General features: G+C 39.1%; 1 protein-coding gene across 4 annotated transcripts in view; it reads left to right on the top strand.

The window, feature by feature from the left end:
- TOX (thymocyte selection associated high mobility group box) overlaps window positions 1-14,510 on the top strand; it is a 292,833-nt gene that overhangs the window by 259,618 nt on the left and 18,705 nt on the right. For all 4 annotated transcript variants that reach the window (XM_040626093.1, XM_040626092.1, XM_040626094.1 and 1 more), the window contains one exon: window positions 12,093-12,173. In XM_040626093.1, coding sequence (XP_040482027.1) covers window positions 12,093-12,173 — 81 coding nt within the window. The remainder of the gene's footprint in view (window positions 1-12,092; window positions 12,174-14,510) is intronic.

Below are 14,510 nucleotides of genomic sequence, written 5' to 3'. Positions count from 1 at the left end.
GTGATCATAAAGACTAAAAAAAAAAAAAAAATACTGAAAGTATTTTGAAAACTGTCCACACCTCTCTTTAGCACTTACTATTTACCCTTTGGTCATCAAAACCCTCTTTGCTCTTTGCTAAATGAACCTCAGATTTAAGGGTTTCTACCCTTAGCCATTCCCTAAAGACCACTGGAGCATGTTATTCAATCCCACATATACCATATTTCTAGGCTGTGTTAAATGGGACCAGATGCCTGGTTATTTTCTTCTGGTGTGGATTGCCATGATGTGAGGACCATGCTAAGGGGGGGCCACTGGAGCACTCGGCATCCCAGCCACAGCAGAAGCAGCCCAGAAGGTCTTGAGGAAGATGGGAATCATGAAGAGAGAGCCAAGGGGTCAGTACATAGATATAGCCCACCTCAACAAAGAAGCAATATTGATCCCATGTTCCTAAACCAGGGACTACATTGCCATTGTCACCATCTAGAATTCATTGTCAAAAAGGAAAAAAACAAATAGACGAGCATCATCATTAAGTTATAGTCATTGAAACAATTACATAGATGGAGCTGTAGTTGTTGCAGAATACCAAATGGTAGTAATGAGGTATTAGTCTCAGAGCTGATTCTTGATAGAGACCTTTACCTTTCCTCATCAGGTCCAGGGAAGTACATAAGACACAGAAAGTCTCAAAGCTATATACATCTAGAAGGACCTATATATGGTGAATATCGATCAACATCTAAATATATACAGTTTCTTACTCTTTTAAGAACACTTTCACATGGGGCACCTGGGTGGCTCAGTCTTTGGGTGTCTGCCTTCGGTTCAGGGCGTGATCCTGGTGTCCTGGGATCGAGCCCCACGTCAGGCTCCTCCGCTGGGAGCCTGCTTCTTCCTCTCCCACTCCCCCTGCTTGTGTTCCCTCTCTTGCTGGCTGTCTCTCTCTCCGTCAAATAAATAAATCTTTAAAAAAAAAAAAAAAAAGAACACTTTCACATGATTTCTCTCATTTGGTCTGCTGTACTCATAGGTACTTCTACCGAAATTTTGTAGATTATGAAATAGAGCCAGATAGTTAACTTCATTCATGTAGTCATTCAACGAGAGTGTGTTGAGCATTTTCTTTTTTATATATATAATTTTTATTTTGTTATATTAGTCACCATACAGTACATCCCCAGTTTTTGATGCAATGTTCCATGATTCATTATTTGTGTATAACACCCAGTGCACCATGCAATAAGTACCCTCCTTAATACCCATTACCGGCCTATCCCAATCCCCCACCCCCCCCTCCCCTCTGAAGCCTTCAGTTTGTTTCCCAGAGTCCATAGTCTCTCATGCTTCATTCCCCCTTCTGTTTACCCCCCCTTCATTCTTCTCTTCTTTCTCCTACCGATCTTCCTATTTCTTATGTTCCATAAATGAGTGAAACCATATGATAATTGTCTTTCTCTGCTTGACTTATTTCACTTAGCATAATCTCCTCCAGTCCCATCCATGTTGCTGCAAATGTTGTGTAATCGTTCTTTCTGATGGCTGAGTAATATTCTGTTGTATATATGAACAACATCTTAATCCAGCTATCTGTTGAAGGGCATCTTGGCTCCTTCCACAATTTAGCTATTGTGGACAATGCTACTATGAACATTGGGGTGCATATGGCCCTTGTCTTCCCTATGTCTGTATCTTTGGGGTAAATACCCAGCAGTGCAATTGCTGGATCATAGGGTAGCTCAATTCTTAACTCTTTAAGGGACCTCCACACTGTTTTCCAAAGTGGTTGTACCAACTTGCATTCCCACCAAGAGTGTAAGAGGGATCCCCTTTCTCCACATTCTCTCCAACATTTGTTGTTTCCTGCCTTGTCAATTTTTGCCATTCTAACTGGTGTAAGGTGGTATCTCAAGGTGTTTGATTTGAATTTCCCTGATGACTAATGATTTTGAACATTTTTTCATGTGTCTGTTAGCCATTTGTATGTCTTCATTGGAAAAGTGTCTCTTCATATTTCTGCCCATCTTTTGATTTGTTTATTTGTTTCTCGTGTATTGAGTTTGAGAAGTTCTTTGTAGATCTTGGATACTAGTCTTTTATCTGTAATGTCATCTGCAAATATCTTCTCCCATTCCATGGGCTGCCTCTTAGTTTTTTTGACTGTTTCCTTGGCTGTGCAGAAACATTTTATCTTGATGAAGTCCCTGTTGAGCATTTTCTATGGACCGCAGGCACTGTTCTAGACACTGGAGATCTAGCAGAGAATGAAACAGACTCCTTCATTCTGTTGAATGGTTTGCCTAAGATTACTTGGCTGCTACTTGGAATTACTGTGACTAGAACTTATTGCTCCATGAAATCAATTATGGTGGAAATGGTAGAACCCATTGGTAAGGAACATAGAACCCAACCCCCCACTCCAGTTCTCCCCAAGCCTTCTTTTCTGTAAGCAAAATCTTCCTCTGACAGTCTGAAATCTCTACACGTTTTCTTATGTCCCTTTCAAGATTGCCAGCCCAGAGATGGTTTCATAGGAAAGCACAGGCCTACCATGTGGAGCACCATGTTGCAAGAGCCATCTTCTAGGACAGAAAACACACCACTAAAACATTCTCTGTGCACTCAATTAAAATATCCATCTCACTAGAAGAGGGTCGTTGACGTTGTGTTTTGTGATTCTATTGAAAACCTAACGTAATTGTTTTGGGATTTTAGAGCCAATTTCTATCCTACCACAGATCAATTTGCTCTCGCACTCCCAAAGCTAAAGTGTGGCTCCCAGTTGATGCTGGACATTCACGGTGGGATTCTACTGTGCCTTCACTCTTCCACTCAGTAGAGTGTTGCTGAATGAGAAACTAAGTGCGTATAGACCAGGAATCCCAACCCTATCTCTGCTCCGGATTTCATACCCATAATGCCTCCTGGTTCCACCCCTGATGCCACACACCAGGACATACCCCCCTCTCTACTTTGATCACCCCTGTGTGTGTTCTTAGTTAGGCACCAGGCTTCAGTACGATAAACTCTTTTGCTTGGTGAGATAAAATTTCCCAGAGGAAACATTCAGATTTCTCTCCCTGGGGGTTATGTGCAGCAAGTCTCATTCATCAGAGGACAGACACGATTCCCTTCTGAAGGTTCATCCCTCCCTTCTACCCAAGATTCATCAACTAAGCTGTGAGTGTTGTTCCAAGGCTCATATGTGCTCCTTTAGCTTCTACTTTTCTGACAGTTTTATTCTACAAAACATCAGTAGCCTGTGCTATCACTCATCTGACTCCTCTTCTCTATCTCCCTGACCCCACATACCTACCCTTTCCTAATTATTTCCCACATTCACTAGAGGAACTCATGTGGTTCTAAGACCAGTGGTTTAAAAAGGGAAGGTGTACAAAGGCCTTCCTTAGCCCAGGATTGGTCCTTCACGTAATCGACGTTGAAAGTCAGTGTCTACACCCGTGTGGTGGATAAGAATAATATTCATATGATGAAAATCAGGTAGTCCCTCAAGGCAGCAAATATAAAGCTGCAGGTTGTTCCCACTAATTCTATTATAATAAGGCCGTTTATTTTTATTATAGCAAGAGGGGAAACATTACGATAATATTCCATATTCTTTTTGTGTGACCATATAAAGTATTTACAGACCCAAAGAATATGAGATTCACTATGCTCAACTGTCATGTTAAATAGGAAAATCACTCCCATTCTCCCACACTGCCTTTCAAACTGGGGCCGAGACTTTCTAATGCAGATAGGACCCTAGTTATGATGTAACATTTAAGGATTTCTAATTCTATACGTGTGATGACAAACGTTTTTCTATTTCTCTTGTGCATTTTATTTCCAATTTAGTAAGTAACTTGTAATGAGGCTACCTTCAGGTTCCCTCTTAACAGAAATAGTTGGGGTTTGGGGGACGAATTTGTTTTACAAATGAAGGATGAAATTCTCTAACAGTTGGCCTGTATAACTCATTGGATATTACAAAGCCATTTCGTGATCAGAATCCAGGTGTTAAAAAGTTATGCCAAGATTGTTTGGGAAAATACCTTAATAAGCATAACCATCTTTTTCTCTTATTAAAAAAAAAGTTAATATTTTAAAAATGGAGCGCCATTACCAAAGCGAGGTATTGGGAGCAGGGCAAGTCACTCTAACATGGCTTGTCCCCATGCTTTATGCTCCTTTGACTTAGCAGGGCTTCAGCCTAGCTCATCCTTCCCTCTTACAAGATGATCTTGCTTACCAAAGACAATGAGGCTGAAGAGTATGCGAAAAAGTATGGTCCCTTACATGCAGAGAGGTTGCAGGCCCATCCGGGGGACAAGCAGAGAGAGGGTCAAATGAATGAAATCAGATACTGTGCTTGCAAGAGGGAGCGTAGTGCATCAGAGGGGCCGCAGCCCTGCTGCTCTGTGGCAGCGTTTCTCCCACAGTTTGCGAGAATTGCCAGCAAAGCGAACACGCCTGCCTGGAATGCACATTTGGGCATCAAGAGAATTTCAGCAGAATATCCCAAAGTGTTATGATGGTGTATTACCACCTGTTCTTCCCCTTAATGTTGACTCATTGTGCCAACATAATATAGTATCTCTGTTTCGAACTTAAATTAATTGTATTTTGCCCTCATTTAATATTCAAATTTGGAAGCGCACATCCTGCTACATATTTTTAAAGGAAGGTTGCTGGAGCAGATTAGAGGCAGACCATTAAACTTCAAAATGGAGGCGTGTTACAAGAGCTGCACGTGATGTCATTGGCATTGTGTAGGCAGCTGGTTTGGGAGGAAGCTAGGATTTCACGTGCCGCGATTGTTCAAAAATCCTGTTGTCATAATAGCCCACAATTATGAACAGCTACAAATATAAACACAAACCGGGGCAAATGGACAAAATTATTGATGATTTATTAGGGGCTCCGAAAATTACAATATTTAAGGAAAAACAGCTATTAGTGAGATTACAATTGAATGTTTTCTTGACAGCCAGAGGGAACGTGACTAATAGAGCTGCTGTGTGTTTATATCACATGCTTCCTCAGGGTGGAGGATAGGCGGGAATGAGAAGCCACTGCAGAAGGGCTGATCTTTATTTTCAGAATCCATGGTGAGTGAGCAACTGTATGTACTTTGGTTTCTGTGAAGAATCTCTCAAAGAAGAAAAATGAAAAGGAAGCTGAAAGAAGCGATAAAAATCCTCCAGGAACACAAAACCTCCCTTATGAATCATTCTTACCAAAGCCACTGAACAAACTTCCCATATCAGAGATCTCCCCCATTTTCATACTTTGGAAGATGACGCTGCATCTGGAATGGAAGGAGAACTGTGTTTGGGATTCCAACCAGAGGTTTTAAATGCTAATGAATCATAAGACAATGGAGAGCCCTTTGCAGAGGCATACTAAGTCATTCAGAAGGCACCAGATGGAGAAAGGGAAATAAAACCTAAGTATTGCTGTGATGTTGGTCTTTGCTACTTATCTTTCACTGACTGGAACCTACAGAGAGCGAAAAATAATAACTTAACAATATCACGCCCTTTATATTAGGCTCCTTGGTGTTTCAGCCACCCTCAGCATCTTTTTTTTTGAGGTTTCAGCTAAATTTCTTGTCTATCCCTGTTATTTCTGAATTCTCTGATTCCGGTCACCGAAGTATACGATCTGGGTGCACAGTAACAATAGAGAACCAATCAAGCCCTACTAAATTAAAGAGTCCGTCCAGCTTTGAAGCAGAAGGGATTGGTCCAAGGAACTATAAAAGGGTTCTCGGGTCCTTTTTAGCCACGGAGAGGCAGCTCTTAAGTGGAAAAGGAAAGTCACCTTAAATCAGAACCAGATGTAAATGACTAAATGAACCTTAAGTTCCTAATTGGAGACACAGTCGGGCTGTAATACATTTAGCAAATTACAAACAAAATGTTCTTGTTTACATTACATTAAATGGCTTTAAAGCTTCAGCCAAAGAGCTAAATAAACATGCTGTTATGCTAAAAATGGAGTGGAAGGCCTGTTTGGAGTTTGAGTATATTCAGGAGAAACCACAGTCCACGGGGCCTGGGGAGTATATTTTTGCAAACGTTCGTCCTGTCGTGCATGGAAGAGGAGAGTAGATTTACCTCCCGATCCAGAGCCTAATGAGCAGATCTCACTTGCAGGGAAACTGTTTGAATACTGTAACATATGCCTTCTTTCAGGATGCATAATTCATATCCAAGGATATTAGCCATAGCAGTTCAGCTCAATAGCAACACCTCATTATTTTATCCCTCAGTATTTATTCCTATGTTTGACGCCTCATGAAATTACTGTTAATGTGTTTATATAAGGGCAGATCTGACACAAGTGGCAAGAATGTAATTTCCTACTCATTCTTTCCTGCTGCTGTGTCCTCTTCCCTTGGTAGAAGTGGCAAGTGTAAATAGTTAATTTGCTTCAATTATGAGCCTGTCCTGCTAAATTAGAAGCAGCAGGGATATGAAGAGCCCGAATTATACTTATGAGGCAGCTGACAAATCCTCTGAGCCCATGGAATCAAATCATTTACTCCTCATTGGTGCTCAAACACCCACCACAGAAGTGCGGCCGGGGTTTCTCCCCACCCTTATCTTCCGATAAAATTTGGATTTTATGTCAACAATACTTAAGGTTAACTAAAATCCTGTTGCACTGTAACATTCACACATGTGTTTGTCTTAGCCATTTCCTTATAAACAGTATGAGTGCTTCCTTTTTTCTCCCCCCCAACCGGGAGTAAAAAATGTGAAACAATGGTTCATGTATGAAGTGTAGAATATAAGAAAAGTTTAATTCCTAAAAATGTGCAACTGAGCAATTAATTTTAATAATTTTCTTACATGAAACGGTGAGGCTATTTTAGTTCTAAAATGCACGTATGGATGTATACATATAATTGTTGGCACATAATGGGATTAGTAAATGCAGGTAGGACGCCTGTAGAAATATCCTAGGCTTGTATATGGTGGAAGCAGACATTTCGCTTGAAAGTTTCCATGACACTGATGGAGAGAGAATTTGAAGAAAATACTCCTTCAAGCCAGTTGTGCTTTATGTATTATTGGCGGAAATATTTGAAGCGGGTGGATTGTATATCTATTTCCATTCGTGTGCATTTTAATGTAGAAGACGCAATTCAGAACTTCATCATGCGCACTCATGCTTATAGTCACGAAAGGTGAAATCTGGCACTAAAGTCTCTACACTCAACCGCACGTATTTCCTGAGCACCTACTATGTACCACGCACCGCCCTGTTGGCTGGGGCTTCATCTGTAGACCGTGCCGTTGGGTGCGGAGAGACTTATCAAGCGGAGTCCTCCTGCAGCTAGGAGGAGCCATTGAGTCAACGAAGGTGGATCTATGCGACCAGATCAATTTGGTTCACCGCCTGGTTTTGTTATATTTGTTGTAGGATATTGGATAAAATAACCATCCATTCTAGTCTGTGTTTTCTTATCGGTAAGATGAGAGTAATGATACCATTGCAACCTTCTTGTTGAAAGAATTAAAGACTATAGATAGAGAGAGCCTGACACACACACAAAATGCGCATAATAGAGGCATGTTTTTAATGCCTTTTTGATTCTGTAACTTCAGTTCCTCACATCACAATAGGCACACAGTAGGCACTCAATATATTGTTAAGTGTGATTGAATGACATCATGCTTCCAGTCACCCTAATTTAATAAATCAACACATATATTTTGTAGCCATTTTTTCGGACAAAGAGCTTACCTACCCTTCCATAAGCAGGTCACACCATTATTATGTCTCCATTGAGAGGGACCAGATGGCCAGCAAAAGAATTGATAGCAAGATTTTTGTCACATAGTATAATATTTTCAATCCTCTGAATACCACTTTATAAATGTCTTTGAGTTCCAGAATGCTTAAGAAAATGCTGAGCAAGTTACACATGATGGAAATTTAACCACATTTAAGTACTAAGTTCTATATAAAATACAGATGCACTTGTCCTAGCTGTCCTAAATAATAACAGCATTGAAAGAAGCTGCAAACGTTAATTTCTAAAGGATACAGCAGGGAATTGTGATTAAATTATTATTTCTTATACATAACTGTACTTCTAAGCATTTTCTATAAATATAAACTTGTAGTGGGGACAAAAAAAAACCCTACATTTGAAGTCAACCAAAAGGAAAAATGCCTTTTAGGTTTTTTTTATAGTGTTTGAATAGAATACAGAATTGGAAGAATTATACATTTTTTTTCTTATTATTACCACAAAGGCTTGGTTGAAATAAACTACGACTATAGAGATTAACTAAGGGCCAGAGCAGAAAAGAAGGAAGGAAGAAGGAATTAAATGGTATTTATAAGATTTTCCTTTTTTGTACGGGTTGGATGGATTGTTTGTTTGGGGAAGAAGCAGAAAGTGGGAAAGGAAAATGACAGATTAGACTTTTTTTTCTATTTGAGTTTATCATATTCATTGATATTGAACTGCTGATTTTAATTAGGGATTAACAGCCAATAAAAACATGTGTCTGTGCTGGCGTTTAGTGCATTTCCAAAATGATTCAGTGAATCACTAGATTATATGAACAGGATTTGGATTTTCTAGAATTGCTATTTGATGTCAATCTATGTGTGTTTTAGATTAGCCGTTATATATATGTTTTAGTTTAACCACTGAGATGCAGTGCTTAGATAGGATATAGTAGCTTTCTTAGAATAACAAACCACAGCATATAACTAAGTTAGGACAGGATGAATTCAAAAGTGTTTGGATGAGCTGGGGAAAATGATAAATGATGTATTATGATTTTTAAATCCTCATCTGGCCAACTTTGCACTTTATTTCTCACAGCTGTAGACCATTTGGAAGCCATTTTGTAGCTCGGCCGAGTACTAATATTTACTGTATGAACCACATCTTTAAAATATTTGTCTTTCCCTGAGAGAGAGACCGTTTCTTTCCCAAACTTAACTTTGACATAAATCAGACCCATCCTCCCAGGTTAGAAGGTTTGATCGTTGCAGAGCTTGTCCCTAGCCAAACACTGTCAGCGTCATCTTTGGTCTCTGCAAGTAGGAGACTTTCTCCATCCATGAATAGAGGCTTTGAAACATTTTTGAGGAACTCTTTCCTGATGAGTTTTAAACAACTGTTCTAAAGTCAGGGTTTCCCACTTCACCTGTATGTGGAATTTTTACATGGTTTTATCACTCTCTCATACATTTGAGTGCTCTCTTCGGACATATCCATCAACTACAGAATTCAGAAAAGCATCCGTGTGCACTTTTAGAAGGTAGCATGAGAAAGACATACAGGGTATATGATCCTGGAACCATTAGGTAGTTCTCAAAGGTGAAGGTTCTAAATTACCATCAGGGAAACCACCTCAGATTTTAATTTCACTCTGGGCTACCCCCCTTTAATCACAATTACAGAAACATACCTCCTGAAATGACCACCCTTTGAATCTTCCTTCTGAACCATCTGTAGCTATGCAGGAAGGAGAGAACCCATCAATCCACGTAATATGACATGATGAGTTTACTCTTTTCTAAAGTGGTATGTAGGCACTTTTGTGATGATCCCACATAGCCAATCATCAATAGGCAATAGGGAGCCATTTCTAGAAAACAGGGCACTCTGAATGCTAGTCAGGTATCCTGTAACAACATCGATCCCAGAGTGAAACCAGGGGGCACATATCCAGCCTGAAACATATTGAGTTGGCCACCTTTCTCCAGTGGTTGTTAATCAACAAATTTCAGGAAAGTTAACACTTCGTGTGATGTTAACTCCTGGGAACCCAGCAAAGGCACAGCACCGTAGTAACACTGTTGCTGTTTCAGTGGAAACCAAATGCAAGAGATAGCAGGTGCTCTAATCCAGCTATCTGACGACACCATCTTACCTAGGGCTACTTAGAAAACGATACTTTGGTCAACGCCATAGACCAAAGTCTGTTATATTTGCCTTTGGAAGTTAAATGAACCCTCTTTAGCCAACTGGGGGTCACTTGGAGTAGCGTATTAATAAAAACATGTTAGAAATGTTTCGAGTACACAAATGTGTATTACCATCGAAGATATATTTACTAAATATTTGCTGCAAAGTCCTGACTATCATCTCTCTCTGTGTGGGGAGAAAACCCTCTCACAAACAGTTTTAAGGTATTAAAAGTGAATGTAAACATTGTCAACTTAAGATCATTAATTATAAATCATGTCTTGGAAAAGAGGTGGAAGGGAAAACTAGAAACAGAAATCTGTCTCTCAAGAAAAAAAATGAATCAATAAAAAGCAGGAGAGCTCTGTGTTTCTGACTGTGGCTGAACCAAGGCGTATGCTATACACACAGATCATACTATTCAAAGGCAGTTGTTGTAGGCTGGCATTTACTTGTTTTCACGTGTGCCTTTCAAAAAAAATCTGAATTTGACTTCTAATAATAAGCTCAGTGAATTCAGAATATGCCTGTACTCGAACCAAGGAACTTACTGGCTTTTTTACTAACAAACTTCTTTTAAGTTTCTTTGGTTTTATATTTAGTAAAGATGACCACGCTGGTTACATGCTAGTATTGTATGAATTCTTCATTGTCTTACGGTGACCGACTTTTATTTTACCAAAATATAGATGTCTAAGCTCAAGACCTCCCAATAGGAAAACAATTAGCACATTCATTTCATAGGGTCTTTTATAATTTTGTTGACAAGGTTAGTCATTTGTTTACCTTAAGTGAAATGTTCTGCTTTAATTAATATATTCATGAGTAAATAATCTCCCTCACATCTTGAATTTCAGCAGTTGGAGACTGGGCTCAGCAAACCACCTTTGGCATTAGAAACCATAAATTGACCTCTGCTGCCAACTTGGGCAGATATTTGGTCTTTAGACATAATTTATATTTAACTACTCTGACTAATTCTAAAGCCACTTTTCAATACTGATCTGTGTCTGTTTTTGAGCTCAGCATTACAAAATGTTAGCCAAGCCTCATTCCCTGCTATAAAATTCAAGATGTGGGGAATTTAAAATAGTTCTATTGATGAAAATACATTTCCATTTACACAGTAAATGGTGAAAAATATTTTATTCTTTAGAGCTGATTTCAAAAGATTGCCAAAAACAGACTCGAAAGCCTTGAAAGAATCAACTTAATGGCAGCCGACAACCATGTGTGTTCACTTTGCTAATCTTTCATTTTCGACTCTAATGACTCCTTTCTGTTTAACTTAGCGATGTGACCTTTAGCATACCAGCAAGTCATTTTTCAGTACTTTTGCTCCATTTAGGATGATTTTACTTTTATTTTCAAAATGATTCCCTCTGAAAGATGAAAAGCTTCTGTAAAATGAAATTCATTTCAGAACATTTGTACCTCTTCACAATGAGGTGTCCACAGATCCATGTCATCCAATGTCTTCGTTGGAAAGGGCATGACCAGAGCAAGCTACGCGGCATGGCGCGCATGCAGTCCTCGGCCACTCAGCGTCCCCATTCCACTCCCCAAATGTATCTTTGACCGCCATAGCCGATTCCTGAGTCTTTGAAAATGGAACTTCAAGGCTTAAAAGGTTAAAATAGTGATGAACCCACAAACTTTGTAACTGTTCCCTTTGATTTACTTTTCGAACGTAACTGGTCATCTTTGAATTCCGTCCTTGTTTTTATATTTAGCATGGACCATATATACCAAGATTTTAATGCACTGTAGAATTATCTGCCCATTATATAAATATGAATGGCTTCTTTACCCGCTCGTGGTTTCCCTGGGAACCTTCATCAATAGTATCTTTCTAAGCCAACTACCTCCACTCTCAAAGTAACCCAGATAAATCCTTTCATATGCTTAAGGTAAATGGAAAATTTTACTATTGTTAATCTTCTTATCTAGTCTATTGCCATACCTCTTAGAAATCTGTTTCAGTAAGAAAACATAATCTTTGGAGATATATATATTATTATATGATATAAATTGCTTGTGTGTGTGCGTGTGTGTGTGTTTGCGCGCGCGCATGCGTGCGCAATTATCATTCTGCATTGTACTTCTCTGGAAACAAAAGCAGATGCACTTTCTAATTTAAGATTCTTTGTTGTTATTATAGGTCTATAAAAAGAAAACCGAGGCTGCAAAGAAGGAGTACCTGAAGCAGCTAGCAGCATACAGAGCCAGCCTTGTCTCCAAGGTAACGTGCAACTGTGTGGTCCTGGGATGGAGTGCGGCCATCTTATGGGAGCCTACAATGGTCATTTAAAAGCATGAAATATCACTTTAGCATTTCTGTACTATCTTCTTTGTTGAAAAAGAAAAAGTAAATCCTAAACAAAGCTGTACATTATGGCAATATTTGTTCATACCTAAAGTCCAGAGTGGCATCGTCTGGCTCCTTTTCTGTGAAATATTGTCCACCAGTAGATGATTGGTTTTGTGGGATAGTCACAGCACATTCTTAATCCTGAGCCAACCTTCTATTTCCCCATATTCCCCCTTAAATTGCCCCCTGCCTTATGCCTCATCCCGTTGTCCTTTCGCTGAGGAGAAGCCAACTGACTGAAATTCGAGCCTCATTACAGCATCATGAAGACGTAAGCCTGTCTTCCGCCGCCTCCCCCCCCAAAATCACGGCATTTCATTTGAAATGAAAACACCACTTAAAAATACTTTATGCTTGAGAATATCTTAAACACTAGTCCTTTCTGTGATAAATACTCAAGGGTTGACTCTCTTTGGTCTCAGATTATTCAAGATACAGTTCCCTATATAGATCGCTCAGGGAGGAGAGCTCAGAGAGGGGTCTGAATCTATAAGTACTTGACAGGATGTCCTATCAAGTCCAAATTTGACTATTACTTGGCTCAGAGTGGCTTCGGGCTCTGGACTTCATTCCATTCACCGATGAAAACTGTTTCCTCTTTCATCCACAAATGTCTATTCCCCTTCCAACAACTCTAAAGTAATTCTATAAATGAGTTTTCTATCAGCGAAAATATACACTGAATATATTGTTGCGGAAAACAAAAGAGAATACAAAATACAAATGCATGAGAAATCCCGTTTCACTATTGATCAAATGCAACTTTATGTTCCACTTCTAAGGTATGACATTATGGGGAAACACTATGTAATATTTAACCTTTAAATTTCCAGCTCTCCGGTACTATCTCACTACAGATCTCACTTTCTAGTTTACCTCACTCCTTTGGAAAATATTTTTATTTTCTGTTTGATACCGTCTCCCATTTCTGTATATTTACAGAATTCACCGAATGTGTGTGAAATTTTAACAACAACAAAGAAAGAGCTACAAATTGTTAGATCCATGCAGCCATTGAATTAAAAAGCCATGTTGACGTTATTTAGATTAATATGCCCCAAATGTGAGGGGAATTTTTTTAAAAAATGTGTTCTCCTTATTTCATCTAAGATAAGTTTCTTTTTGGTCATTTTAAATAGAAGTCTGGTCAGAACATTTTCTATAAGAGAAAATCAATATATGAAGTCTCAATCCCAATACAAAGCACTGTGGTTAATGTTATGCAGATTGCCAGAATGTTATAATACTGACTAAGCCTTTGCTTTTGAAACAAGTGTCCTCAGATTTGCTCTTCACTGCAACTTTTCCTACTGTTCATTCTCAGAGTTGCAACCCTCAGTATACGGCAATTTATATAAATGCTGCGAATTGCCATTTCTACATTTAAAAAACCAAGCACTTTTTTTACAGCTTACTCTGACTTTTTTTTTCCTCTTTGGCAGTAGGAATTTTGCTGGAACTGTTGAATGTCTATTTATGTGCAACTATCTATTGTGTGTATACAAATTGAAGGAAAATTACAAATACTCTCTCCAGGTTGGAAAAATGGCCCTCTGATGTTGTATGCAAGTGGATATTTGCAGTATAACTTTGCAGGCATGTACAGAACATTTACCAACCTACCTTCCCATTGTACACAGATACTTATGTAAAAAATCCATTTCTTTTCCATTTTAAATAGTGACAAGGAAAATAATAGCCATTCGTATTCACACATACACTTTTTCAATGTTGTAGGTTTTTTGTATATTATAAATTATTTCCCTATTCTGAAAGATCTAAAGGTACAATCATAAAATGTGACATGATAATAATAGATACAATTCCAGGTAACCACAGTGCACAAGCCAAGCTCTGTTTTCCCCCATTCACTCATTCATGTATTCATTTAGCAAATTTCCCTGAGCATGTGTTCTGTGCTGAGCACTGCCAGACCCAGAGGACACGGTGAAGAATAGGCAGATATGCCCCCAGAATTTAAGAGGCTTTCCCTTTTATTGGGGAGACCAATAGTGGAAACGTAAACTAATAAATGACCAAGATCTTGGAGAATCTAAGCATTCGGAAGGAAATAAAAGAAGGGATCTAATAGGGTAGTCTACAAAACTCCTCTTTGAAGACGTGACCTCAGAGCTGAGAGCCAAAGGAAGACAAGGAGCTTGCAAGACCCAGAGGGAGTCAGGGAGAGGTGACCAGGCCACAGTCAGC

Source organism: Ursus maritimus, unplaced genomic scaffold, assembly GCF_017311325.1.
Source record: "Ursus maritimus isolate PB19 unplaced genomic scaffold, ASM1731132v1 scaffold_9, whole genome shotgun sequence".
In the NCBI taxonomy this organism is placed as follows: Eukaryota; Metazoa; Chordata; class Mammalia; order Carnivora; family Ursidae; genus Ursus; species Ursus maritimus.
The sequence above is the reverse complement of the archived record's forward strand: the minus strand, read 5'-3'. Positions and strand labels throughout refer to the sequence as shown.